Source organism: Urocitellus parryii, chromosome 7, assembly GCF_045843805.1.
Source record: "Urocitellus parryii isolate mUroPar1 chromosome 7, mUroPar1.hap1, whole genome shotgun sequence".
NCBI lineage: Eukaryota > Metazoa > Chordata > Mammalia > Rodentia > Sciuridae > Urocitellus > Urocitellus parryii.
In genome coordinates this window covers 178,625,285-178,652,474 of record NC_135537.1, presented here as the reverse complement: position 1 = coordinate 178,652,474, position 27,190 = coordinate 178,625,285, and the positions used below count along the sequence as shown (strand labels likewise).

The following is a 27,190-nucleotide window of genomic DNA, read 5'->3' as shown; positions in this document are numbered from 1 at the left end:
AGAAGTTATTGAAAGAATAACCCCCAGCTGCACAGCACAATCAGAAGACATAAATTAGCTGGGTGCAGTGGTGCACATTTGCAATCCCTGTGACTTGGGAGGTTGAAGCAGAAGGATTGCAAATTCAAGCCAACCTCAGAAACTTAGCAAGAACCTGTCTCAAAATAAAAATTAAAGGGCTGGGGATGTGGCTCAAGCGGTAGCGCGCTCGCCTGGCATGCGTGCGGCCCAGGTTCGATCCTCAGCACCACATACCAACAAAGATGTTGAAAACTAAAAAATAAAATATTAAAAATTCTCTCTCTCTCTCTCTCTCTCTCTCTCTCTCTCTCTTTAAAAAAAAAGTAAAGAAAATAAAAATTAAAAGCACTGGGGATGTAACCCAGTGGTAAAGTGCTCCTGGGCTACATTCCCAATACAAAAAAAAAAAAAAAAAGCCTACACTGAAGCTGGGAGTGGTGACACATAGTCGCCTGTAATTCCAGCGACTTGAGAGGCTAAAGCAGGAGGATCACCAGTTCAAAGCCAGCCTCAGCAAAAACGAAGTGCTAACTTCATTCAACTTAGTGAAACCCTGTCTCAAATAAAATACAATATAGGGCTGGGGATGTGACTCAGAGGTTGAGCTCCCATGAGTTCAGTCCCAGGGCCCCGTCCCCCCAGAGGGCCTAAACTTATCAATCTTGCCAATAAAAAATTGCTCACCTGTGAACTTATCAAATTAAATCAGAAGCACATGGATGCTTGGAGTTTCCAAATCCACCTCAGATAAATCAGGCCCACAAACTCACCAGTCTCCCAAGAGGTAACCCCCTCACCTATTACAGTGGGATACCACACATCCACCCGTCATCAGACCATTTGGTGAATGGTCACCAGACCTACAGTCAACCTCCCTGTACTGCTCCTTCTCCCTCATCCATGTGGCCATACTTGCAAACAGCCTGCTGTCTGACAGGACCCTAGTCTAAACTCTGGGCCTTCAGAGCCCATCCCCTGCTGGGGCTGTTCTGCGTTTGCATCTGTTCTCTGGCTTTGTTCTTGGTGGGCCTCTTGTAACCCCATGGCAGCCTTAACCTTTCTTAGCTTTTCTGTACTCTTATCATTGTGATACTTTGTTTCTAGTTCAGTGGTTCTAGAACTCTTTTTTTTCTTAAATATTTTTTTTTTTAGTTATTGATGGACCTTTATTTTATTCATTTATTTTTATGTGGTGCTGAGAATTGAACCCAGTGCCTCACACGTGCTAGGCAAGTGCTCCTACCACCAAGCCACAACTCCAGCCCTCTAGAACTCTTTTTTTTAAAAAAATATTTATATTAAATATTTATATTTTTAGGTGTAGATGGACACAACACAATGCCTTTATTTTTATGTGTGCTGAGGATCCAACCTGGGTCCCGCCCGTGCTAGGTGAGCGCTCTACCAGCCACAATTCCAGCCCTAGAACTTTTTAATGCGACTTCTCACTTGAGCAGAAGGGAGACACAACGCTGACCAAGAAGGCTGAGCTGAGTAAAAGAGAATATTCGTTTTTTCTTTTCTTTCTTTCTTTCTTTCTTTTTTTTTTTTTTTGTTGTTGTTGTTGGTACTATTTAGAGCCAAGGTCTCACTGAGTTGCTTAGCACTTCGCTTTTGCTGAGGCTGGCTTTGAAGTAGAAATCTTCCTGCCTCAGCCTGGGATTACAGGGAGCACCCACCACTATGCCCACCCAAGAGAGTTTTCTTTAAGTGAAAAGGCTATTTATAATGGGGACTAAGGTTTAGGAATGTTAATTGGAACATTTCAAAGAAGGTTTTCTTTACCTGGTGAGCACTTCAACCCTGATGGAGGGGTAGGTAACTGATCATCCAGGTGCCAAATATTTACATCTAATATAGATGTTACATGTCACATCTTGTATAAATGTTTCTTTTTTGGGGGTGGGGTGGGGTGGGGGGATACTAGGGACTGAATCCAGGGGCGTTTTATCCCTAAACTACATCCGGGTTCCATTCAGTCTTATTTTTTGAGCCAGAGTCTCTAAGTTGCTCAAGTTGGCCTTGAACTTGTGGATCCCTCAACCTCCGGAATAGCGAGTAGCGGGGTTACACGTGTGTACCACTATGTCTGGCTTTGAATTTGATATTCAATAAATTTTGACTTCGTGGAACAAACCCAACGGGACTATGTTAATGACTTGCTGACAGTATCTCCCTTAAAAGCTAAGTCTTGCAGATGCTGCCACATGTGGGGAAATCAGTTCACTTAAAAATCAAACCCTGGGGGCTGGGGATGTGGCTCAAGCGGTAGCGCGCTCGCCTGGCATGCATGCGGCCGGATTCCATCCTCAGCACCACATACAAACAAAGATGTTGTGTCCGCCGAAAACTAAAAAAATTAAAAAAAAAAAAATCAAACCCTGGGGGCTGGAGTCTTGGCTCAGTGGCAGAACACTCTCGCCTAGCGTGTATGAGGCACTGGGTTCGATTCTCAGCACCACATATAAATAAATAAATTAAAGGTCCACTGACAACCAAAAAAAAAAAAAAATTTAAAAATCAAACTCTGATCCTTTGATACACTAGAACAGCCACTAGTGGACCTGAAGACCCTCATAATCCCCCCCCCAAAGACTGACTTGGAGGTGGAGGGAGTTTGGAGAATTACAGGGGCAGTGGAAGCGCCCAGTGCTGAATCATGAGCTAATATGAGTCAGCTCAATTTTGAAAGTCATATTATCTGGCTCTGCTCTAGCAGGGTGCCAGGTTCCATTCAGTCTTGTAAATCTTGCAGGGCTGCCAGGAAGCAAAGCTGGAACATTCTAAAGCCAGCAGCGCCACTGCGAGGCCAGCTGCAGGCGGCGGTAGGTGGGCACCCGCTCTACGCGGCAGGCCGGGCCTGGGGTGCAGCCTCCGCTCCCCAAGAAATTCTTACCCCTCGGAGAGTCTGGATTTGGGTGGATTAAGGGGTGGCAGTTTGTGCTGACTCCATTAGCCCAATATGCCCTGGAAGGGGCTGGTTCTTCCGTTTATCTGTAGGGCTGCATCCACTAGCCATGTTCGGGGGCAGAGCCGCACACAAAGTGCCCCCAAAACGTGAGTGAACGATGGCGCCCCACTGAGTGACTGTTCAGGGCTGCAAACACCACATTTATGGTAGATTCTGCCGGTGTAGGCTTCATGAACGCGAGCCCAGTCTTTAGAATTAAGACCAACGCAAGGAGACAAACTACTGACAGCGACCCTTCTGAGGAGGCGGGGTACGGAGCACACCGACTGATGGTTATGCAAATAATGGACTCCAGCCGGGACTCTGGTCTCGAAGACTACAAGTTCCAGAATGCATCTCCGGCCCCAACGTAGGGAGAGATCGAGGCTGGGAGAGCATTGCCTGCTGGGAAGCGTAGTGTTGGGCTTGTTTGTGATGCAGGAGTTACTAGTGGGGAGGGGGAAAGGTAGTACACTGTTACCACGTGACACTCGGGCTCCTGTGGTTGGTCCAGCCTCCGCTCGGGAGCTGTGATTGGCTGGATCTAATACGAACGACGCCACTAGGGGCGGGCCGCAGAGGGGCGCAGGCGCATTGCGTTGCGAGTCTCGGGACCCCTCTCGAAGAGACTATGGCGCTCAACAAGAACCACTCGGAGGGCGGCGGAGTGATCGTCAACAACACTGAGAGGTGAGAACACTGCGGAAGGATCCTGGAGAACCGAAGGACGGATGTCCAGGCGGTGGGCGGTGGGCGGTGGGCGGTGAGGAATAAATCCTGGAGGAGAGAAATTGATGGAGCGCGGTGGGGGGGTAACGGCCGGGGGCGGGGCTGCTGTCAGCTGGGGGCCGGAGGCGGGGGTAGGGCGGCGGGATGGGGACGGGGTTTGGGGCAAGCAGTGGGGCCTAGGGGCGCTGCTTGAGCCTTTTGCTGAGAGGCGCCTTAAAAAAAATAATTGCTGTTTATCAGGCGTTTACTGTGTTGCTACTACGCGGCAGCCACTGCGCCTCTTCTGAAATACATAAATCTTGTGCGGTAGGTACTATTATACACACGTCACACAGGTAGGAAAATACAGACCCAGGGAGGTTAAATAACTTGACCTAGATTTGAAGTCTGAATAACAGATGGGAATTCCAAAAAAGAGGTCTTGACCCCGGTGTCCGTAGGCTTAACAGTAAACACCCTTTGAGTGTATTCCAAAACAGCTCAGGTTTCAAGTGAAAAAATCTCAAACAGGTAACGTTTGTCAACTGCCTAACAGTTGCTGGTGTGAGTCTGAGCCCTTGTAAGGGTTAGCCTCTTTCCTTTTTTTTTAAAGATAGTTGATACTTTTAATCTCATTTTATTATTAGTTACTGGTTCTGTCTCTTTTATTTAATTTATTTTTTAAAATTTTATTTATTTTTTATTTTATGTATTTTATTTATTTTTTAAATGTGGCACTGAGAATTGAACCCGGTGCCTGCTGAACACGATGCCTCACATATGGTAGGCAAGCCCTCTACCGCTGAGCTACGACCCCATCCCAGGCTCTTTCCTCCTGAATGCTCTTGGCTAATATCACTCCACAGAGCAGAGGTTCTCTGAACTTCAGGGTTCTTTCTGATCTACCCTCCTCACTACTTCCCGATTCATTCTCTCTCTCTCTTCTAATTCCTGGGCTGCTGCTTGAAGGTAGAAGAGCTTAGGAGGAAAAGCTGAGTCTACAAGGGAAACGGGCTGGAGCCAGAGACTTCACCTCAGCTAAGGCCATGGCTTAGTCTGGAACCTGTCACTTAGGAAGACTTGATGAGTCAGATGAGAAGGCCCAGGGTGACCCAGACCTCAGAATGCAGACTTTCTCTCCATGTTACCCTCTTCAGGGTCTGATGTTCTTGGTGAATACTTCTCTTATTGTGCCAGTTCTCTTCCCATTTACTCCTTTCTTGTCAAGAAAGTTGTGATATTTGGGAGAATGAAGACAATGGAACTGGTGAACTTGGACCTTTTGATCATGTAATCTGAGAAACCTCACAGTGCTCACTGGTTTATTGCGATTCTCAGTGTGAACCAGTTCCTGGGCCTGCACACTTTTGATTCCATTTAGTAACATCTACCAAGCCTGTTTTTCTTAGTGTGATGACTTCTTCTTTTTTTTTTTTTTTTTTTTTTAATGGTACTGAAGAGTGAACCCAGGGGCACTGTACCACTGAAAAAAAACCTTTTTTTTTTTTTTTAAATACAGGTTCTCCCTAAGTTGCCCAGGCTAGCCTCCAACTTGTGATCCTTATGCCTCAACCTTATGCCAGAGGGGTTTCTGGCATGTGTCACCCTTCACAGCTTAGTGGATGTGCCTTGTTTTGGAAAGCACTTCAGCATCATTTCTGGAAAAAGAAAAATTTGCATCTACTGAGGGTACTGACACACATCTGTAATTCCAGCAACCCAGGACTAGAGATGAGCTCAGTGGTAGAATGCCCATAGATTCAATCCCTAGTATCAAATAAATAAGTCTATAATAATTGAAGTTTAAATACAGTGTTTAAAATTTAATATTTAGAATGCCAAACTTTGCCTGGTTCAGTGGTGCATACCGGTAGTCCCAGCTTCATGGTAGGCTGAGGCAAGAGGATCACAAGTCTAAGACTAGCCTGAGCAACTTAGCAAGACCCTATTTCAAAATAAAAAATAGAAAGGGCTGGGATGTAACTCAGTGGTAAAGCATCCCTGAGTTCACTCCCCAATATCCACCCCCCACCACACACACACACACACACACAATGGTGAACTTCCTTTTTTGTGATGCTGGGGATTGAATCCAGGACCTCATGGTAAATTTTATTTTTTAATTCATGAACCCAAAGCTGTGAAATGTCCTAGAAAAATGCACACACATCATTTTTTTTTAAAGAGAGAGAATTTTTTAGTATTTATATTTTAGTTTTCGGCGGACACAACATCTTTGTTTGTATGTGGTGCTGAGGATTGAACCTGGGGCCGCACGCATGCCAGGCGAGGTTGCTACCGCTTGAGCCACATCCCCAGTCCGCACACACATCATCTTTTCAAGAATGGACCAGCATCCCTGCTGACCTAGCTTAAGAAGCCCCTATGTAAGGGAGCCCTGGAGAAAGCAATGTGTGGAGTCATGTCTTAGAGTCTTAAATGTGTTCATTTATTAGGCTTAAAAAGCCAACAAAGCTGGGCATGGTAGTGCATACCTGTAATCCCAGCTGCTTGGGAGGCTGAGGCAGGAGGATCGTGAGTTCAAAGCCAGCCTCATTAATGGCAAGGCACTAAGCAATTCAGTGAGACCCTGACTCTAAGTAAAATAAGAAATAGGGCTGGGGATGTGGCTCAGTGGTTGAGTGTCCCTGAGTTCAATCCCCAATACCCCCCCCAAACAAACAAACAAAATAACAAAAATAGAACATCTATCACAGGACTTAAAACAGCACCTTGAAGGATGAGCCCTGCAGTTCTGCTACTGTGCTGGTCACTTGGGTTCTGTATGAGTGGGGTTTGGGAAAATTCTGTGGACCCAAACTTGCTCAACTCTTCCATGGCTGTCTTATGATTTCTTTGCAGCCATGTTGGAATGTGCTGGGCAACCTCACCCAGTGTCTGGGGGTAACAGATGACATCTCCAACTATCTCATTAGAGCCTCTCTTCTTTTCTTATCACAGCATCCTAATGTCCTATGATCATGTGGAACTTACATTTAATGACATGAAGAATGTTCCAGAGGCCTTCAAAGGGACCAAGAAGGGCACTGTTTACCTTACCCCTTACCGGGTGAGTTGCGCGGCAGGACAGTTGGATTGGAGGCTGATTGCATTTGGAGGGTGACATGTGTCTTAGCCTCTGCCTTGTGAGTCAGCTGACCTCTGAACCCTGATGAATATTGGTGCCTTGTTCCTCCTGTTTCTCTTGTCACATGCTCCTGCATTCTAGAATCACCTGACTCTGTGCAGCTGAACTACTAGGCTGTGAATTCATGCAGATTCCAGAGCCACTGTCAGAAAAATCTGTCTAGTGTTGGATGCAACTGCTGGAATGACTTGGGCCTAGAGTAGCCTGAGGCCTGTGTGTGTATCCGGAGGGATAGATGTGGTAAACAGGATACAGTAGCATGGCCACAACTTCCGGACTGGGCACTGAGCCCAGCAGAACCCTGCAGAGAGAAATGCCAGACAGCAGAATGGGCCTAGCCTGCATTCACCATACAGACTCCGAGGGTAACACAAAGCGTGTAGTCTCAGAAAAGAGTTACTGCCTGTAGCTAGCTACTAGTGAGACTTCAAGATGGCTGGAGGAAGGGGAACACATCTTTTTTTTTTTTTTTTAAATATTTATTTTTTAGGTGAACACAATGTCTTTATTTTACTTTATGTGGTGCTGAGGATCGAACCCAGGGCCTCACACGTGCTAGGCAAGCACTCTACCACTGAGCCACAACCCCAGCCCCAGGGGAACACATCTTTAGGTGTCTGTCACCATAACTTACATAGGTAGGGACTCAAAATCCCATCTCTGGAAACTCAATTGATATCTTCAGTTAAATTGAATATACCTGGTGGTTTTGAAACCCAAGGGGTTCTCCAGGCACAGGACAGGAGAGCTCTTGTTGCCATTGGGCAGAGTGTCATCTGCAGGAAGGTCACAAAGGCCCTTTCTCCAGAGCTCTGAGGCCCTGCCACTCCATCGTTCTCTAAAAGGCCAGGCCAAGCCTCCCCTGTCCAGGCCCCTGCTTGCCTGTCCCTGCCTATGCTTCCCCAGCTTTGGAGGTCCTTTCACGTCTGCACCATGTCTGCCATCTTCTCTCTTACTTAACTGAAGCAGTTTGTCCAGTTCACATGTTCTGTCTGTGATTGGGACATTGTTCTTGTGACTTCCACGTCTGGCCTCTCCAGGGTGCATGTGACTCTGTCCAGAAGCGTCTGGTGCAAAGAGAGCCCTGAGCCTGCTGGGCCTGGCATGGGCACGAGCTCCCAACTGGGAATAGACTCCACACACAGGAAGCAGGTGGGAAACAATGGCCTAGCAGGCTGCAGTTCCAGCACTAATGGCCCTTGTCCTTTCCCACCACAGGTCATCTTTCTGTCCAAGGGGAAGGATGCCATGCAGTCCTTCATGATGCCATTTTATCTCATGAAGGACTGTGAGATCAAACAGCCTGTGTTTGGTGCAAACTACATCAAGGGGATGGTGAAGGCTGAAGCAGGAGGTGGGTGACAAGGATGCTCAGGGACATCAGTGCTGCCTTGGGAACATCCTCTTCAAACTCTTACTGCCCCAGCCTTGTCCCCTTCCATGCTCCAGATTACCTTCAAAAGGAATATCTGGGCTGCCAGCCGACCAGCCTGCGTGGGTTTTTGGTTGCCAAGAGCTGGGAAAGGCTGGCATAAGAGTTGGCAGTTCAGATCACCTCTTCAGAGAATAAAATCAGCAAAAAGACCAAAAACTAAGTAAGATGCCTATTGTGCCCTGGGGAGCATGTGCAGATTTTAGATGGGGGAAGGAGCTGTGTCCTGTTTTTGGAGGGACCTTCTCCTGAGAACAAGCAAAGGCAGCTGCCCTCTGGGAAGCTGGAGAAGCCCTGCCCTGTGGCTGACACTTGTACAGACACTGGAGACCTCCTCATGGACCCTGCCTTCCCCTCACACCTTCCTAGGCCCAAGCTTTCTCTTGGTTCCCCTTTGGACAGACGCCAAGCTAGAGGGACCAGGGTTCATGCTTAGGCCCCCTCAGAATGAGAGGTCTGCTCTGAACTTGAATGGCAGTTAATGCTGAGTGCTTTTGCTCTTGGAAGCTGCCTGGTACTTCCTTGGGGGTCAAAAGAAACCCCTTAGTATTAGCTCTAAAGCCAAACCATGTGGACTTTGTGCCTGTTACCTCAGGGACTGGGCTGGAAGGTCAAGCTTGTTTCAAGAAGAAGCCTCTGTTCCAAAGGGGGAGGCCGTGATAGCAGGAGCCAGGCCAGTCTGTAGCACCAGGGGCATAGGCTTGGGAAGCAGCCCTGTCTATGCGGAGGAGGCAAGAGAAAGCCTGGCTTTTTCCTGCAGGCTTTGGGGGCATTAGGTGGGACCCTGAAGAATGCAAAGAGCCATCTCTTTCAGTGTACCTGTTTTCTTTTCCTGCACTGTTCATTTGCTGTCTTGCCCCCTTCATAGGTGGCTGGGAAGGCTCCGCTTCATACAAGTTGACCTTCACAGCAGGGGGCGCCATCGAGTTTGGTCAGCGCATGCTCCAAGTGGCATCTCAAGGTATTCAGGCTCTAGAAATTAGGGACCAAGGACACATTGGACATGTGGGTTTTTTGTTTGATCATGTTTCCTTTTGTTTTGTAAGCATCAGAAGATATATCTGACCCTGCTGACCAGGGCTGGGAGTTGGGGACAAAGCCTGTAATTTCTGCTCGGTCCTATACCTCAAAGCCTGGGCCTCTTCTGCCTGGAGCAGGTGTACTACACTCTGACAGATCTATTTGGACTTGACATTTTACTGTGGCCTCACACAAACAAACAAAAAACCCAACCATTAAACCATTAAACAACCATTTTAAGTTACCAAGTACTGTGCTCAGCAGACAGCCTCACCTGGCTCCTCCTCTACCCCTCCCGAGCCTCCTTCCTTCCCTCCATTCACCTCCATCCCTGTCCCCCTCTCTTGCCTTGCCTCATCCCTGACAGAGCCAGACCCATGTATGGGTGGAGAGTGGAACAGAGGGTAGGCCTGTCTGCTGGCACATTCCTGGGTGCCAGCAGCTCCCCAGCAGGCAGTGGGGCCGCCCTCTGCCAGCCCTGAGGCAGGTGGCACTCATCTCTCTCTCCCCTTGTGCTTATAGCCTCCAGAGGTGAAGCCCCCAATGGAGCCTATGGGTACCCTTACATGCCCAGCGGGGCCTATGTCTTTCCCCCGCCAGTCGCCAATGGAATGTATCCCTGCCCTCCTGGCTACCCCTATCCACCGCCCCCACCTGGTGAGTGTGTCCTTTGCTGCCCACCCTCAACCCACCCACCCACTCAACCACTAACCACTTCCCCCAGGCCAGGGGGTGCAGAGGGGAGACCCGTAACTAACAGATGCTGGAGAGGTGCAGAGGCTGCCCCTGAGGAGCTATATGGGGCAGCTCCCAGGAGGCAGCCTTCTGAGGGAGCCAGGCCTGACTAGTCATTGGGTCCCTGTTGCTCTCTTGCCAAGCAGAGTTCTATCCAGGAGCTCCTGTAATGGATGGGGCCATGGGATATGTGCAGCCCCCACCACCACCCTATCCTGGACCCATGGAGCCTCCAGTCAGTGGCCCTGATGTCCCCTCCACTCCTGCAGGTAAGGCCCCTGGGCTGCCAGCAGTCCTTTGAAACCAACCCTCTCTTCTCTAGGGCCTAGGACCTTGCAGGAGCCCCTGGCCTAGGAACCAGCAGGGAGGTGGCCTGGTGGTGAAAAGCTAGATGCTGGTTCTCTCTGTCCCTTAGGTAGCTGAGTGACCTACCTATTCGGCTCAGGCTCCTCCATGTATAAACAGATGATCATGGGGCCACTAGTGGGCTTGTGTCAGGGGTTAAGGCATGTAAGGGACTGGAAAAAAAGTGCCAGCATGTGGCAGTTGCTTAGAAAACTCAACTGCCGCTTTTTTATTGGCCGTCTGGGTCACCAGCATTACTGCCCTGAGCCTGGGGGCTGGGAGGAGAGGGCTTGCCACCAATGCTTACTTTGTGTTTGCTCTCCAGCTGAGGCCAAGGCCGCAGAAGCAGCTGCCAGCGCCTATTACAACCCAGGCAACCCACACAACGTCTACATGCCCACGGTGAGTGGGAGTGGCCATCCCCTCGGCCATAAAGACAGGGAGTTGGGCGGGACGATGGGCCTCCTCTTATTCTAAGAACGTTCTAACATGATCTTTCCTTCCTTCTTTAGAGCCAGCCTCCACCACCTCCCTACTACCCTCCAGAAGATAAGAAGACCCAGTAGACCCCGCCTACTTCCCTGTCCCCACCTCATGGGCCTCCCCTACCCCTCCTTGTGGGACTGCATCTGGCTGGGGGAGGCCAGGGAGGACCTTATTCTTCCCCAGGTCTGATGATAAAGAGTTCCCAGGAACTAGTGTTGCAGGAAGGCAGGGCTCTGGCCTCTGGAGAGGTGTCCCCCCAGCTTCCCACACTAGCTCAGCCCACAGCGCCCCTCTTACCATTTCTGGGGCTGTCCTTGGGAGCACGGGGTGTTCCCCTTGTTCCTGTTTCACTCTAGTAGTTCCTTCCCACAGAGGGACTCTCTGGCCACCTCCTCTATTGCAGTCCAGCCCCTTGGTCTGGTAGCCATTCTGCACTCAGCCTTGTGAGCCCCCCCAGACCAGCCACATGTCTTCCCTGTGGGCCAAAAAGGCCCTACCAGTCCCAACTCACATTCCTTCCCCTGTCTGTGCTTAGCTCTGGAAGGCCACTGCCCCACCTGACCATCAGTGCACATTCCATTCAGCCAGGCCTGCCTTCCCTGTCCGTGGTCATTCTGTTGCCACTTCTGATTGCAGGAGCTTTACAACAAGCCTCCAGGGTTTAGTGGCTTCCGGGGAAGCCCACTGCGGCTGGGGATGAGGCTCCTCTGTTCTCTTGCTAGTGTTTCTGGAATTTGTTTTCCCTCTAGTCTCTTCCCTCTACGAGGGGCTTCTCAACTGGAGCTGAAGAGTGCATGTCCATCCCATCATGCCATTTGGGGGCTGCGGGGTGGGCTCAGAACAAAGGGCCCCCAACCCTACATGCTGATCATAGCCTGCTGCCGGCCCCTCCCTTTAAGCATCATGCCCCCTGGATGCACGGAGATTTGCTCATTTGTTCCTGGACCGGCCACGAAGTGAGGAGAGATGGTTATTTAAAGAGAATTCCCTATTTATTTGACAAAAAAAAAAAAAAAAAATCCAGTTAATATATTAATGTGAAATAAACCCTGTTTGCACCTTGATTTGTTTGCTAAAACTGTGAAATAGTAAAAATGAAATAACTGGACCTTTCTGGCTGTGTGTGCTGACCAAGGGGAACCTTTTGAAGAAGAGCTGTTGAGCTGCTGAGGAGACTCTTCCTTCCTGGAGTGAGAACCTCTTGTTCTCTGGGCCACCTCCCCACTGAGGCCCATGCACCTGGCTGGGGTGGCCAGTGGTGCCGCCCAGCACCTGGGTGGAAGAGGCAGGCAGGGCCAGCCTTTGTCCCACCTGCCGACTCTCCGTAGAGTTGCATTTCCAGCCCCAGGCTCAGAGCAGGAATCTGAGAGGAGGTGGTTTAGGGTCCCTGGAGCATGCTGGACCCTCTTTGAAGCCTGGCTGGGACAGCTGGGTGGGTCACTGCAGTGTGTGACCTGGTACTGCCTTCCTGAATACCTGAGTGTTGGGGAGGGTGGGAAACATTCTGTGCTCCACTCCAGCCCAGGCAGTGGGCACAGGGTCAGTGGGTTGGGGAGCTCTGGGATGCTGGTGCTAAAGTCTATTTTCCTGTCCCCAGTAGACCAAATCTGCCCTCTTGGAGAGATTGGCAGGAGGGCTTCTCCCACTTCTTCTACCGCCAGCCCTACCCAGGAGCTCTCAGGGTTTGGCTAAGCTCCCCTACAAGGGAATTTGACCTTCATGGTGGAGTTGAGGCTACAAGGAAGTCCCAGGCTGGTACAGTTTGGCCCCAACGTCACCTCCATGGAATGTCACCTGTGGGGTGAAGCAGGCTGAGCAGTTGGCTGCCAGCTGGGAAACTGTGTCTCAGTTTGAGCTTGCCCCACCCCTGCCCAGGTCTGGGACCCATTCTGTCTGGGTAGCCTGGGGTGAGAACCCCTAGGACCAAGGTTAGCTCCCCTGGGTGCAGTAGAGTTGATGGGGGAGGGTGCCCTACTGGGAGCACGGGACCATCCCTAAAGCCTCCGTGGGAGGGTGGGGTGGGGCTTACCCGCCTACAGTGTCCACTTTCTGCTCCAGGATAGACAGGCTCCTGCAAGCATCTGGGCTGGAGGAAGGTGCAGGGGACCTGGGAGACAGCCTCTCCAAGGCAGTGACACCCTGACCCTTCTGTCTCCCCCACTGCGCTCCCTCCACCCTTCCGAGGCAGAGGGTGGCAGCCTTGGGGCTCTTTGCATCATCCTGTGGCTTCACCGTCTTCACTCAGCAGCAGCAGGGCGGCAGAGGGAAGGGCAGAACCAGCCACCATGGCGACAAGCCTCTCCCACCCCCAGCGTCGCCCTCCCCTCTTTCGCCAGGCCATCAAGATAAGGCGCCGCAGGGTCAGAGACCTACAGGATGCCCTGCCTCCAGCAACCCAGGAGGTAGGAGTGACCTCAATGGGGAGAACAGCTGGCCTTGGGGACTCAGCAGGCATGGGTGCCTGGCCCCACCTACCCGTCCACCCTGCCCCTGGGCAGAGCCTTCTGGGTCAGCAGGGTGGGTTTGCCACATGTCCTCTGAGCCACCATGAGAGTCTCAGGTTGGGGGCCCGAGCCTCTCTAGCCCCCTTTCCACAGTGGGCCTGCCCTCCCTCTCCTGCTCCCCTAGTTCCAAAGGAACTTTGCTGTGAGGCAGGTGTCCCTGATGTGGGGTGGGCTGCCTAGGGACCCCTCTGAGCTACCTCAGGCTTGCTCGGCATCCCCCCAAGTCTCCCACCTCGGCTGCAGGGCCTCACTTCCGCCACAGGGCTGAGCAGGCGGCTGCCTGATAAGCAGAGCTGTTTCCTCTGGGGAAGGAAGAGAGTGTGGGGGCAGGTGGCAGAGGGCTGTGCTGCTGGGCCAGCTGAACGCCCATGGACCTCAGCCTCAGCAGGCCAGGGGACGAGCAAGGTGGCCCAAGGGCCAGACCCCAAGGAGGCCTGTTGTGGGAACAGGTGTGGGGCTTCAGCGGGCTTGAAGGGTGTGCTGGGGACCCACTGCACTAGGCCTGGGCCTTCCTGTCCCTCCAAGCAGGCCTCCAAGGACACCTTGTCTTTCCACCTTGCTCCCCAGATTGAGCCTCCATCCCACCACTTCTCCCCTGAGGAGGTAAGAGTCGGAGTGATGGGGGGTGCGGAAGAGTCGGAATGATGGGGGTCGCAGAGAGGTGCGGGGAGCAGCCCTACGTCCTCCTGAAAGCCCCTCCATCACTGGCCAAGGCTGATGGCGGCAACCTGGGAGGGACTTCTGAGCCTCAACCCCCTTCACTGCACATGGGCTGCCTGTCTCTGCTCTGGGCTTGAGGGGTTGCTGTAAGGGGTTCCTTGGGCTGGGGAGTTCCTGATATGACCCTGCTGTGCCTCAGCGGGACCTGCTCTATGAGGAAGCACTCTACACTGTCCTGCACCGCCTGGGTCAGCCGGAGCCCAACCATGTGACCAAGGCCTCGGAGCTGCTGGGATATCTACAGGAGGTGAGCCCAGCCCCAACCCCTCCACCTTCCCGCAGCCTGGACCCCGGGGGGCTCTGCCTTCTCGCCTGACCCCTGCCCTCAAACTCCCACACACTATCTGCCTCCCCACCAGGCCTTCCAGCTGCAGCCTGAGGAGCACCAGCAGATGCTGCAGCGGGTCAGGGAGCTTGAGGTAACTTGGGCCAGGGCATCCCAGGCAAGGAAGGGCCTGGGAAGGCCAACCCTCTCGGGGACTCAGGCCACTCCCTCCCATCCCTCTAGAGGCCAGTATTTTGTCTGAAGGCAACAGTGAAACAGGCCAAGGGCATCCTGGGCAAGGATGTCAGTGGTGAGTGCAGGGTGGTGAGCCCTGAGCCCTGCTTCCTAACTCCTTTCTGTCCCATCACAGTCTGACCCAGAACTCCTGGCAGGAGCTCCTGTCTCCCAAATGTCTCCAGGACTGGCCTCCATCTAGCTGGTCCCTGGCACTTGGCATCTGGGCTGGGGAGGTGGTGCTCTGTCCAACTTTCCCTGTCCCTCTCTCAGGAGAAGCTCCTCAGGGGGGCTGAAGAGGGACCCTCCCAGGGAGCCCAGCCAACTCTGTGGTGCCTCATCCATCCTCTCTCCTCCCCAGGGTTCAGTGACCCCTACTGCCTGCTGGGCATCGAGCAGGGGGTGGGTGTGCCAGGGGGCAGCCCTGGGTCCCGGCGTAGGCAGAAGGCGGTGGTGAGGCATACCATTCCTGAGGAGCAGACCCACCGCACCCAGGTTGTCAACCAGACACTCAACCCTGTCTGGGACGAGACCTTTATCCTGTACGTGGCCCTGCCCCAGCCCCCCTCCCCATACTCTCAGGACTCCTCAGGCAGTCAGATGAGTGGCTCTGGAGAAGGGGCTGGGCCCTGGGCGGGGGAGACAGAGTAGGCCAGACAGGACAGTCCTGGTGTTGATGGGGCTGGGTGGAGTCCCTCCAGGTGCATTGGGGATAGCCTGAGGCCCCACCTTGCAGGGAGGAGGGATGGGGAGTAGCAGCTGGCAGGAAGGTGCCAAGTGGGAGTGGGCATATTGTGGGGATGGCAGCTGTGAAGGACAGGATCTGGAGTCCTTGTGGTCTGGTCTGGTGAGGGTCCTACGCTTCCAAGGCCCTCAACTACACCCTTTTCTCCCTCTAGGGAGTTTGAGGACATAACCAATGCGAGCTTTCACCTGGACATGTGGTGACTGAGATGGCCTGCTCCTGGGGATGGGCAGAGAAGGGCTGAGGGTGGAAAAGTCTCCTCCTGAAAGGGTGATGGGCACCCTGTCTGTCTCTTATTCAAACCTCTGCCCCACCAGGGACCTGGACACTGTGGAGTCTGTCAGACAGAAGCTTGGGGAGCTCACAGATCTGCATGGGCTCCGGAGGTGGGTGCTGGACTCATGGGAAAGAAGGGGACTCCCTCTGCCCTCCTGCCACGTACTCCATCATTGGGTCCACGCTGGCTACTGGTGGGGGGCAGATTCTACCCTGATCCCTTCAGGTACTTGATCCATCTCCCTCATGGATCCTGCCTGAAACAGGATCTTTAAGGAGGCTCGAAAGGACAAAGGCCAGGACGACTTTCTGGGGAACGTGGTTCTGAGGCTGCAGGTGAGGGGGAGGGGGAATGGGGCCTGGGTAGAGGTGCAGGGGGCATGTGTGAACGCTCTGGAGAGGGGCTCCAGGTGCCTGGGGTCTGCCCCACTGCCTCCGGCCCCAGGCTCCAGGTGTCTCCTGCCCACCAGGACCTTCACTGCCGAGAGGACCAGTGGTACCCCCTGGAGCCCTGCACCGAGACCTACCCAGACCGTGGCCAGTGCCACCTCCAATTCCAGCTCATTCACAAGAGGGTAGGTCTGGGGCCTGGGCCAGGAACTGAGCCCCGCAGCCTCAGTGGCCCTGCTGTGTTGGGTCTTCTCTGCTCACAGCCATCCTTGCCTCATTGCAGAGAGCCACGGCAGCTAGCCGCTCCCAGCCCAGCTACACTGTGCACCGCCACCTGCTGCAGCAGCTTGTGTCCCATGAAGTCACCCAGCACCAGGTACTGCCTTCCCAGGGCTGGGTGCTGCCAGGGTTGCCAATCAGGTCCTAATACCTCACCACTATTCCCCTCAGGCGGGCAGTACCTCCTGGGATGGGTCACTGAGTCCCCAGGCCACCACCATCCTCTTTCTCCATGCCACGCAGAAGGACCTATCTGACTTCCACCAGTCCATGGCGTGAGTGCACAGCCCTGGTGGGACCCTAGGGGGCTGTTGGCGGCTGGCAGGCTCCTGTATTCTGCTGGAAGCTCAAAGCCTCACACTTAGGAGAGTTCTCTTTGCCCCAAATTGCATGTTTTAAATCAGTGGCCAACTTCTTAAAAAATCTGGAGGGCTGGGGATGTGGCTCAAGAGGTAATGCGCTCACCTGGCATGCATGTGGCCCGGGTTCGATCCTCAGCACCACATACAAAGATGTTGTGTCCGCCGAGAACTAAAAAATAAATATTAAAAAATTCTCTCTCTCTCTCTCTCTCTCTCTCTCTCTCTCTCTCTCTCTCTTAAAAAAAAATCTGGAGATTTCACATATAATCCAGATCTCCAGCTGCTCATGGGACAGAAGTATTTAAATGGCAGAACTAGTCAGAGCAGAGCAGTGTGTCCTCTATCTGGCGTGGTGGCCATTAGGGGGAAGGTAGTTGAGGGCCAGGGGCAGTGTATATCCAGAACCTTAGGCAGGTGAGTATTTCGGAAGATAAGGGTAGGATGGAGGTGAAGCTGGTACAGCCACCAGACAGTGAGGGGCCTGGTTTGCTTACAGGGCCCAAGCACATAGTGCAGGTGGCAGCTGTGTCCAGTAGGAACCTTGGCCTGTCCTTGGATTGCTCTTCTTCCCTACTTCTGCCCTTCCACTGGACCCTTGTCTAGCTCAGTCATTTCCTCCATCATGTCCCCTTGAACCATCTCAAGTTCCAGCTGATGGTTGCTGTGTGTGCATGCAGGCTTAAATCCTTAAATCCCACTTTTCATAAGAAGCAAAAAATTCTCAAGTTTTATAATCACGTAGCCCTAATTAAGAGATAGACAATTGGGGGCTGGGGATGTGGCTCAAGCGGTAGTGCGCTCGCCTGGCATGCGTGCAGCCCAGTTTCGATCCTCAGCACCACATACAAGAAAAGATGTTATGTCTGCCAAAAAATAAAAAATAAATATTAAAAAATTCTCTCTCTCTCTTTAAAAAAAAATAAATAAAAAGAAGAAAGGTTCATTTAGACTCCAATTTAAAAAAAAAAAGAGAGAGATAGACAATTTGAAAAGCATCCATGGAAATAAACCATGTGAGTCACTTTCAGTCACTGGTTTTCAGCCTCTGCTGGTAGATGGTTTCCATAGGTGGCTTTGGAGCAGGGAAGGTGCCATCCCTCCCCCTGGGCCTGGCTGAGGCCTTCCTGTCCCTGCAGACAGTGGCTGGCCTACAGTCGCCTCTACCAGAGCCTTGAGTTCCCCAGCAGTTGCCTCTTGCATCCCATCACCAGCATGGAGTACCAGTGGATCCAGGGCCGGCTCAAAGCAGAACAGGTGGATGTGGGAATTGGGTGGGCAAGGGCTGTTGAGCAGGAAGGGCTGTGGGGGAGGTCAGGGGAGCACAGGAGGCCATGGACCCATAAGCAGCTCCCAAATCCTGACATCTTCCTGGCTTTGCAGCTGGAGGAACTGGCCACCTCATTCACCTCCCTGCTGGCCTACGGCCTCTCCCTCATCCGGAGGTTCCGCTCTGTCTTCCCTCTTTCTGTCTCTGACTCCCCATCCCGGCTGCAGTCTCTCCTCAGGTTGGTGGCTCTGCTTCTGCTTCTTCAGGGGTGAGGGTATAGTGGGGCAGCTGTAGGGAGAGGCCTGCTACAGGAGTGGGTATGGGGCAGTGGGCCTGTTGAACACAGCCCTCTCTCTGTCTCCCAGGGTCCTGGTGCAAATGTGCAAGATGAAGGCCTTTGGAGAACTGTGCTCAGACAGTGCCCCACTGCCCCAGCTGGTGATGGAGGCTTTGAGGGTATGACACCTTCCCTAGGGTGCATGAGGGCTTGTGCCTGGACCCAGCAACTCCTCCCTGCTCATTGCCTCTCTTTTGGCAGACTGGTACAGTTGAATGGTTCCACCTGAAGCAGCAGCACCATCAGCCCATGGTGCAGGTAGGTGTTGGACAGGGGCAGGGCGGAATGGGACCCTTGCCTCTGCAGCCCTGCTTAGCCCACCTTGTCCCTTCCAGGGCATGCTAGAGGCAGGCAAAGCCTTGCTGAACCTGGTACAGGATGTCATGGGCGACCTGCACCAGTGCCAGCGCACATGGAACAAGATCTTCCAAAAGTGAGCAGACCCAGGCTGGGAGGTGGTGGGCCTGTGAGATCCTGATGTGTACCACAGGGTCACACTGCTGTCTCCTCCAGTGTCCTCAAGATCGACCTCTTCTCCATGGCTTTCTTGGAGCTACAGTGGCTGGTGAGGCCCTCCACTGACCCTAGGTTGTATCCCTCAGCCCAGTTCCACCACCCTGCCTGCTAGGCCTTTCTTTGCAGGTGGCCAAGCGGGCACAGGACCACACATCGGCAGTGGGCAGCCCTGTGTCTCCAGAGATGGGCGAGAGTCTGTTCCAGCTCTACATCAGTCTAAAAGAGCTCTGCCAGCTGGGCCCAGTCCCTCTAGACAGGTAGGCAGCAAGCAGGTGGCTTGTGGCAAGCTGTACATGCTTCAGAAAAGAGGCTAGAGCTGGTCGCAGCCTTCCGCAGCTGAACTCTAGCTCTCCCCAGGGACAGAGTCCTGGCTCTGGATAGTTTTCACCGCTGGTTCCAGCCAGCCATTCCCTCCTGGCTGCAGAAGACCTACAGTGTGGCACTGGAGCGGGTGCAGCGTGCTGTGCAGATGGACAAGGTGTGGGCGGGGGCCTTGAGTTCGGAGATGGCCCAGCGCTCGCTCGCTCTGGGTGTGGTAGAAGCTGGTAACCTGCTGGGACACCCCCTCCCCGCCCACTTCAGGCCAGTTTTGTGCAAAATGCGGCTGCCTCCTGATACCCTGGAGTTAACTGTGACCTGTGACTTCCCTTTGCCATGTATCCTACAGGCTGGGGCTCTGGACAGAGCCTAGCTTGTCCCCCCTGTAGCTCCCTGCTCAGCTCTGTGCTTGTTAGTGGGAGAATGGATTTGTCCCTGTTCTGAGCCCTCCTTTCTAAGTGCTCTCCCTTTTCCCCAGCTGGTGCCCCTGGGTGAGCTGACCAAACATAGCACGTCAGCTGTGGACCTGTCCACCTGCTTTGCTCAGATCAGTCATACTGCCCGGCAGCTGGACTGGCCAGACCCAGAGGAGGCCTTCATGATCACTGTCAAGTTTGTGGAGGTGCAGCATGTCTTTCTGTGTCCTTCATCTTTCTAGGACAACCTTCCTATCACCTACCCAACTTCTTCCAGGCTCATCCACCAGCCTTCCCAAGGCCTATGTCTGAAATTCTCCCAACTTCCTGAGATTCACATGCCCTGCCCTCTACCCTGCATGGCAGCTTTACCCACTGATCACTCTCCTCTCCCTGACACCTCAGGACACCTGCAGGCTGGCTCTGGTGTATTGCAGCCTTATAAAGGCCCGGGCCCGAGAGCTCTCTGCAGGCCAGAAGGATCAGGGCCAGGCAGCCAACATGGTAACAGAGCCCAGGCTGGGGGCTGGTCAGGGTGGGGTGGGGCCTGGCAATGCTGGCCCTGTTTTAGGAAGCCCTGCATCCTTCTGTCTGTGCCTGTCCCCAGCTGTGCGTGGTAGTGAATGACATGGAGCAGCTGCGGCTGGTGATTGGCAAGCTGCCGGCTCAGCTGGCATGGGAAGCCCTGGAGCAGCGGGTGGGGGCCTTGCTGGAGCACGGTCAGCTGCAGAACACACTACATGCCCAGCTTCAGGGTGCACTGGCTGGACTGGGCCACGAGATCTGCACTGGTGTCCGCACTCTGGCTGAGCAGGTAAGTTGTTGTCTGACTCCACAGTGACCCCACCCTGGCCCCCAGCAGGACCTGGGTTGATGTCCAGCCCTCTCTTCCTAAGCCTAAATTCAGGTCCCAAGTGAACTCCCAATCCTCCACTCATTCCCTGGCCTCCCTCCATCTACCATTTTGTGTCCCCAGCTGGAGGTGGGCATTTCCAAGCACATCCAGAGACTTGTGGGTGTCAAGGAGTCCGTTCTGCCTGAGGATGTGAGTGACTCTCCTGCTCACTGACCTTTGCTGCCCTGCCAGCTCTTTGTGTCTGGGGTTATAAAGGGGACCCAAGTTGTTTTGGGGACTGAAGGCCTTAGGGGTATCAGAGATCAGCCCAGGTATGTTGTTTCCCTGGGCTGGTTTTCCTCTTTGGACACTCAGGGGTACAAATTGGGTCCCTGTATGGGCTCTCCCAGCACCGACAATCAGAGTGGGGAGGGTGAAAAGCCCCACCGGCCTGGGCACACAGCCTTCTTGGTGCCTCTTAGCTCCGCTGTCATGTTTATGCGAGCCAGCTCACTTCAGTCTCCCTGTCTGTAAGCTGGGAGAGTGATACACACCCCTGATTGTTTTGGGGGAAGGCTACTCATTAATTCATCAACTGTTTAGTAAGTGCCCACCTTGTCCTGACATTGATTCAAGCCTGGGGATAGATCAGTGAAAATTTTCTGCTTTCCTAGAGCTTACATTCTAGCCAGGAAAGTGAAAGAAGAGCTGAGTACGGAAGTACGATAACTTTAGTTACTAAGTACTGGAAGCTTAGTTATGACTATAACTATAAATATACATACAGAAGCGTGTGTGTGTGTGTGCACACACACTTATATAGTGTGTTAGATGATGATAAGTGCTAGAGAGAAAAATAAAACAGAAGGAAGGGTGGGAAGTGTCAGAGGGTTGTATTTTTAGATAGTAACGGGAAGACCTCATTCAGAGGGCAACAGCTGAGTCAAGACCGCCAGGAAGCGAGGGAAGAAGCCATGAGAATTTCTAGAGGAAGAGCATTCCAGGCAGAGGGAACAGCAAAGGCTGTGAGGTAGCACCACGCCTGGCGGTAGAGGAGGCTAGTGTGGCTGGAGCGGTAGCAACCAGGAGAGGAAGGCAGAGAGAGATGGGCAGGGGCAGAGCCTGCAGACATTTCAAACCCATGCACAGAAGCTCCTGGCCCTGTTTCCTCCCCAGGGCAAGGAAATGGGGGTGGGATTGAAATGGGCCTGAGCCACCTCCTCCTATTCCTCAGGCCATTCTGCCCCTGATGAAGTTCCTGGAGGTGGAGCTTTGCTACATGAATACCAACCTGGTGCAGGAGAATTTTAACAGGTCTGCCATGGTCCCTGCCCTGCAGTGCCCACACCCTTTCTCCACTTGCCCTGCCTCCAGGGCCTCAGCATCTTGATTAATTAAGGGGACCTGTTGTAAATCCCTTTGGTGAAGTCCCTTAGAGGGTATGACCAGCCTCTGCTCAAATGTTTGCTTCCAGGGATAAGGAACTCACTCACTACCTTATAAACCCGTCCATTTCATGTTGTTCAGTACTGAGAATTACCAGTTCTTCCTTAGTCTGAGCTGAGATCTCCTTATCCATTCTCCCTTAGTCCTGAGACCATCTTCCGGAACCCCTGACTACTTTTCCTTTTTTTTTTTTTTGAGTCCCCAGGATTGAACTCAGGGGCACTTAACCACTGAGCCACATCCCCAGCCCTATTTTGTATTTTATTTAGAGACAAGGCCTCACTGAGTTGCTTAGCATCTCACTAAGTTGCTGAAGCTGACTTTGAACCTCCTGTCTAGCCTCCTGAGCTGCTGGGATTACAGACCACTGGGATTATAGGCATGCACCACCATGTCCAGCTTTTTCCTTCTTTTTAATGTTTTTGGCATCCAGTGCTATTGGCCATGATCCAGAGAAACTTCTAGTTAGGGTCTCTTAAAGCATTGGATGGAGGTACAGGGTGTGGACTCTGGATGGCCTGACTTTAGATTCCAGACTTAGTACTCCTTGGTGGCTTTGAGCAGTTACTAAAGTGCCAATGACTATAGGCTTCTACTGAGGACTAAATGGATCATGTGATGTGCTGAGAGTAGGGTTGTGGTCAATGACTACACAGGAAGTGACTGTTAGTTGTTGAGATGCCCAGGAGGATCCACCTCCAGGTGGAACTGGGGCCCTGAGCAGGCTGCTGACCCTTCTCTCCTAGAATTCTTCTCTTCCCTGGACAGCCAGGACCCCTACAGCCAGACCCTTATGTCTTAGGCCATTTTATACCATTTGTTCAGCTCTCCCCACTTCCACGTAAACCACAATTACCTCTCCACTAAGACAGGAGCTTTGCTTAGAAGCCTTTAGAACAGTGCTTGGTGTATAATGAGCACTTACATGTGTTGAATAATTACATAGCCCTCCTCCATTCTTCTCTCTTTTTTTTTTTTTTCCTAGAGCCGGGTATTAAACCCAGGGCCGCATGCCTCCTAGGCAGGGGCTCTACCAATGAGCTTTGCCCTAGCCCAGATCTCATCACCATTTTTTAAAAGTATTTTTTTAGTTGTAGATAGACATAATACCTTTATTTATTTATCTTTATGTGGTGCTGAGGATAGAACCCAGGGCCTCACACATGCTAGGTGAGTGCTCTGCCACTGAGCCACAACCCTAGCCCCTTCCTCACCAATTTTTACACAATAATATTTTTTTGTACATAACTGCCAGACTCTACTTTGACACATGTTAAACTCAGGGTGTTATAATAACGGTGTCCCTGTCACTATTTTATTCCCCCTGCAATGCAGTAGATGCTTTATCCCAGTCATGTGTTGTAATTCTATCATTTTGGCTACTCCATCTTGAATCATGTTTCTGACATTGGGATCCAGCTTCCCTGCCCATCTTTTGTGGTTTATTGGGGTTTCATGATCCTACTGAAGATTCTTCACTGAACTTGAGATGTGTCAGATAGGACTTACCCTCCTGCCCCTTGTTTGTTCTCTTAGGAGACACCAGCCCCCCCCCCCCGCCCTGCCTGCCAGCTCTGGCCTCACCTGTGGAGCAGGTGTGGGGGAAGGTTGGGGTAGATCTGGGTCCTTGAGGCCTCCCCTTTCTCAAGAACATCTTTGCTTCCTCCTCCTCCACTGTATCCTATGTCTGGCATCCTCTGCCCTCGGCCAGCCTTCTGACCCTGCTGTGGACCCATACACTCACGGTGCTAGCAGAGGCATCGGCCTCCCAGCGCAGCTCATCCCTAGCCTCTAGCAGGCTGAAGGTTGCCCTGCAGGTAAAAATGCCGGCCATAGGACAGTAACCCTGGGGGAGGGTTCCTGGGGCCACCTCTGATGTCTCCCCCAGAACCTGGAGATCTGCTTCCATGCTGAGGGCTGCGGCTTGCCACCGGAGGCTCTGCACACGGCCACCTTCCAGGTAGGAACCTTTTGGTGAGCTCCCAGGTAGGAGGTCAGGGAATCTGTCTTTCTGCACTCACCTGTGTCCAGGACCAGCTACTTAATTTATTGGGCCCAGTACAAAATGAGAAGGTACGCACGCACCTTACTCAAAATTATTACCAGGGCTGGGGATGTAGCTCATGCAGTGGTAGAATGCTTGCTTAGCATGTGCAAGATCCTGGATTCAATACTCAGCACTGCAAAAAAAAAAAAAAAAAAAAAAAAAAGGAAAGAAATTTAAGATGGTGACAACAGAGTATTAACCCAGGTGTGGAATCCTTCAAAGCACAGGGGCCCAGTGCTCCTGCATAGGATGGGGGCATGCCCAAGAAGCCTACTGTCTGTGCCTCTGTCCCAAAACCTCAGGCATTGCTGAAGGTGCATTTTTGTTCATGGTCTTATAGCCCCAGAGCTTCCTTTTTGAAGTCATGTCTCAGCCTCAGTTGTGAGCCTGGTGACGGCTGACTGACATTCAGGTGGTACTCAGATGTGTCCTTCTAGGCTCTACAGAGGGACCTGGAACTGCAGGCGGCCTCCAGCCGGGAGCTCATTCAGAAGTACTTCTGCAGTCGCATCCAGCAGCAGGTGAGGCTCCCCTCCCCCACCCCCACGTCCACCAGGGTTGAAGTTGGCCTCATCCTGCTTTGCCCAGGTGACCCTGCGTATGCAACCCACACCAGGTGGAAACCACCTCTGAGGAGCTGGGCGCCGTCACCGTCAAGGCCTCTTACCGCGCCTCTGAGCAGAAGCTGCATGTGGAGCTGCTCAGTGCCTCCGGCCTGCGGCCCTTGGACTCCAATGGTGAGTGGAAGCTGGTTATTGACCACTAACTGCTTCCTCTATGGCCCTCCCTGCCAGTGTCCCTGGGGCTGTGGAGGAGTTCTGGGTGCATTTCTCATGAGGCGCAGGGCTGTTGAGTGGCACAGCTGCAGGGGAGGACTGGAAGAACCCTGGCAGCACCCTTCCCCTAGGCTCCAGCGACCCCTTTGTCCAGCTGACCCTGGAACCCAGGCATGAGTTCCCCGAGTTGGCACCCAGGGAGACCCAGAAACACAAGAAGGACCTTCACCCGCTGTTTGATGAGACCTTTGAATTGTGAGTGGGTCCCTATTCTTCTAGTTCCTCCCCTTGCTTCCCTTCCCTGAGCCTCCTTCAAGGGACCCCTGAGATGACCACACTGGACTTAAGGAAAGGGCACTTGGGACAAAGGTTTCTTCCACTGAGGGGAAGGTAAAATTTGAAGCCTTCCAGGGAAGGGTCCTGACTTTGAGGTCCTCAGGGATCTGCTCTCTGTTGCCCAAGACAGGTGGACCTGGGGCCACAGGACCCCTGATTTAAAGCATCAGCCCATGGTCAGAGCAGGTGTCATGTACATGGCTGAGAGGAGCCAGGCAGAGCTGACTTTGTAATGTGCTTGTGCTCAATGAGGGGTGACCCATGTGTTGGAGCAGGGGTAAGGTGATGGTAGTCTTGGGCAAGCAGCTGAGCCTGATTCTGTCCTTGCCAGCCTGGTGCCTGCTGAGCCATGCCAGAAGGATGGGTCGTGCCTCCTGCTCACGGTGCTGGACCATGACACACTGGGGGCTGATGACCTGGAAGGAGAGGCCTTCCTGCCACTGCGTGGGGTGCCTGGGCTGACCAGCTCTGAGCCCAGTGAGGCGCCCCAGATGCGCCTGCCTCTCACGTATCCTGCGCCCAATGGTAGGCCTGAATCCCAGGATAGGGCAGGGTAGACGGGACACCTGGAAACTCAGGAAGGGACCCTAGAGAAATGCTTCCTTGGGAGATGGAAGCCAGTGGAATAAGTGCTTGGCCAATCTCTTGATTTGAGACCAATGAGATTCAAGCTCAGTGAAGTTTTGGGTGACTCTTCTCTCTGGTGGGTAAGGTCACCAATGAGTTTCTTTGGGGAGAGGAAGAAGCCTGGTTCTGTGAGGGGCACATCCCTACAAAGAATTCTCCCAGCTTTTTAATAGGAATAGTTCACCTTTGTGCACATATCGTGAGTCAGTTCTGAGTACTTGGTGTACATGAACTCTTTCAATTCTTACAATCCATCAGTGAGGCAGGTGTTATCATTAGCTGTTTTAGAGACCAGAAAACTAAGGCACAAAGAGTTAACTAGCTTCAGGTTCTCTTCAGGAAGGTAGTAGTCACCACCTCAGGCAGTCCAAGCACTCTCATCTTCCAGCTGTGTCTTGAAGTTTGGCTAGTTGTCAAGTCACTGGTTTTCTTTCAGCTTGGTGATGATGGGTGGGGCAGTGCTGTGTCCCCGCCTGCCCCCCATCTCCCAGACATGGCCTCTGGCTTTTCTCCACAGGAGATCCAATCCTGCAGCTGTTGGAGAGCCGGAAGGGTGATCGAGAGGCCCAGGCTTTTGTGAGGCTGAGGAGGCAGCGAGCCAAGCAGGCCTCCCAGCATGCCCTAAGGCCAGGGCAATAGAGGAGGAGTTGGGGGATGGGGCTGGTCCCTGGTGGAGTCTTCCCCACCACGGTTCATTCCCCTAGCCTGGCCTAACTTTTGGAGAGCCATAGCAAGTGTAGCGGTCAGAATGCAGCCTCTCTAGACTCTCCCATGGCCACAGTGATGGGTGCATTATTAACAGTATTTAAACTCCCTCCCTTCTTCCCTCCAGCCCTGGCCTCAGCATTCTCTGACACATCCCAGCACAGAGGAATAACTCCTGCCCCTGCTTCCCCCGCAAAAACTGCTCTGGTGGGCCAGGGTCTAGAGCCCTCTGTCTCCTGGCCTTCCTCCTTCAGCTTTGCTAGGATGTGGTGGGCCCAGACTGTCAGGACCCACGCTGTGAGCACAGCCTCCCTGGGGCTCCAGCTGCCCCAGGGGAAGGTGGTGGTGGCCATTATTGGAGAGACCAAAGGACTCTGGCTCTGGAATGAGAGCTGGCAGGCAGCAGGGCTGGCACCAATGGACAGCAGAAAACACAATGTGACTGCGTCTGCTGAGGGTTCTTCCTTCAGGAGGTATCTATCATCTAGAAACTTTCTTAGAAAAAAATAAAAATTAAAAAATTATCCACAGCCCTCTTAGGATTATCTGTTGGCATCCAGAGGGTTACCAAAGACTCAGGCCAGCTGGCCTCCTCATCCCTCAGGAGCCTCAAAGCTGCCCCCATGCCTCAAAGCAGGGAAGAGGGTATGGGCACAGCTGCCACAAGCAGGTGCTGAGGTGGCTAAAACAGTTTTGACTGTGGGCTTTGGCAGATTTTATCAGGCCCATCAGTTATGGTGGTCACTGCCCAAGAGAGGGGCAGGTGTACCATGAGGCTGAGTGGCTGCTCTGGACAGCATAAGGGGCAGCCCTGCTGAGGGGAAGGGGGCCCCTTGCACACTGGGAGTCCAGTGGTCATTTTAGCTGTGACCCAGATGAAGTCCCTTAACATCCAAATCAGTACAAGCTGATGGAAGAGCTGGAGCTGGGCAGTTCTGAGGTCA

At 52.7% G+C, this 27,190-nt stretch overlaps 2 protein-coding genes across 2 annotated transcripts; both read left to right on the top strand.

Annotated features, from left to right (window-relative positions):
- Positions 1 to 3,551: 3,551 nt before the first annotated feature.
- On the top strand, positions 3,552 to 11,941 carry Wbp2 (WW domain binding protein 2). The gene is made up of 8 exons (XM_026404860.2): positions 3,552 to 3,661; positions 6,641 to 6,749; positions 8,046 to 8,181; positions 9,128 to 9,220; positions 9,802 to 9,936; positions 10,161 to 10,283; positions 10,685 to 10,761; positions 10,872 to 11,941. Exons 1-8 carry the CDS (start codon positions 3,603 to 3,605, stop codon positions 10,923 to 10,925), a joined length of 786 nt encoding a protein of 261 aa, XP_026260645.1. The 5' UTR covers positions 3,552 to 3,602; the 3' UTR covers positions 10,926 to 11,941.
- Positions 11,942 to 12,946: 1,005 nt separating this feature from the next.
- On the top strand, positions 12,947 to 26,706 carry Unc13d (unc-13 homolog D). Its single transcript, XM_026404836.2, has 32 exons — positions 12,947 to 13,247; positions 13,917 to 13,952; positions 14,209 to 14,316; positions 14,429 to 14,488; positions 14,578 to 14,644; positions 14,930 to 15,110; positions 15,468 to 15,512; positions 15,631 to 15,699; positions 15,856 to 15,925; positions 16,060 to 16,164; positions 16,263 to 16,355; positions 16,430 to 16,533; positions 17,757 to 17,874; positions 18,001 to 18,125; positions 18,253 to 18,343; positions 18,426 to 18,482; positions 18,560 to 18,657; positions 18,738 to 18,789; positions 18,867 to 18,997; positions 19,098 to 19,218; positions 19,537 to 19,680; positions 19,880 to 19,978; positions 20,082 to 20,288; positions 20,451 to 20,519; positions 21,544 to 21,623; positions 23,467 to 23,572; positions 23,644 to 23,715; positions 24,240 to 24,323; positions 24,419 to 24,539; positions 24,710 to 24,833; positions 25,246 to 25,439; positions 26,059 to 26,706. Exons 1-32 carry the CDS (start codon positions 13,131 to 13,133, stop codon positions 26,178 to 26,180), a joined length of 3,270 nt encoding a protein of 1,089 aa, XP_026260621.2. The 5' UTR covers positions 12,947 to 13,130; the 3' UTR covers positions 26,181 to 26,706.
- Positions 26,707 to 27,190: the final 484 nt, after the last annotated feature.

What these genes read in the sequence shown, in the direction of transcription:
- Wbp2 (XM_026404860.2), top strand. Translation starts at nt 3,603, where the DNA reads ATGGCGCTCAACAAGAACCACTCGGAGGGCGGCGGAGTGATCGTCAAC. An exon ending in TTTACCTTACCCCTTACCGG is followed by an intron (nt 6,750 to 8,045) that starts GTGAGTTGCGCG and finishes TTCCCACCACAG; the next exon opens with GTCATCTTTCTGTCCAAGGG. An exon ending in GGTGAAGGCTGAAGCAGGAG is followed by an intron (nt 8,182 to 9,127) that starts GTGGGTGACAAG and finishes CCCCCTTCATAG; the next exon opens with GTGGCTGGGAAGGCTCCGCT.
- Unc13d (XM_026404836.2), top strand. Translation starts at nt 13,131, where the DNA reads ATGGCGACAAGCCTCTCCCACCCCCAGCGTCGCCCTCCCCTCTTTCGC. An exon ending in ACGTGGTTCTGAGGCTGCAG is followed by an intron (nt 15,926 to 16,059) that starts GTGAGGGGGAGG and finishes CCTGCCCACCAG; the next exon opens with GACCTTCACTGCCGAGAGGA. An exon ending in GGCCCAGTCCCTCTAGACAG is followed by an intron (nt 18,998 to 19,097) that starts GTAGGCAGCAAG and finishes AGCTCTCCCCAG; the next exon opens with GGACAGAGTCCTGGCTCTGG.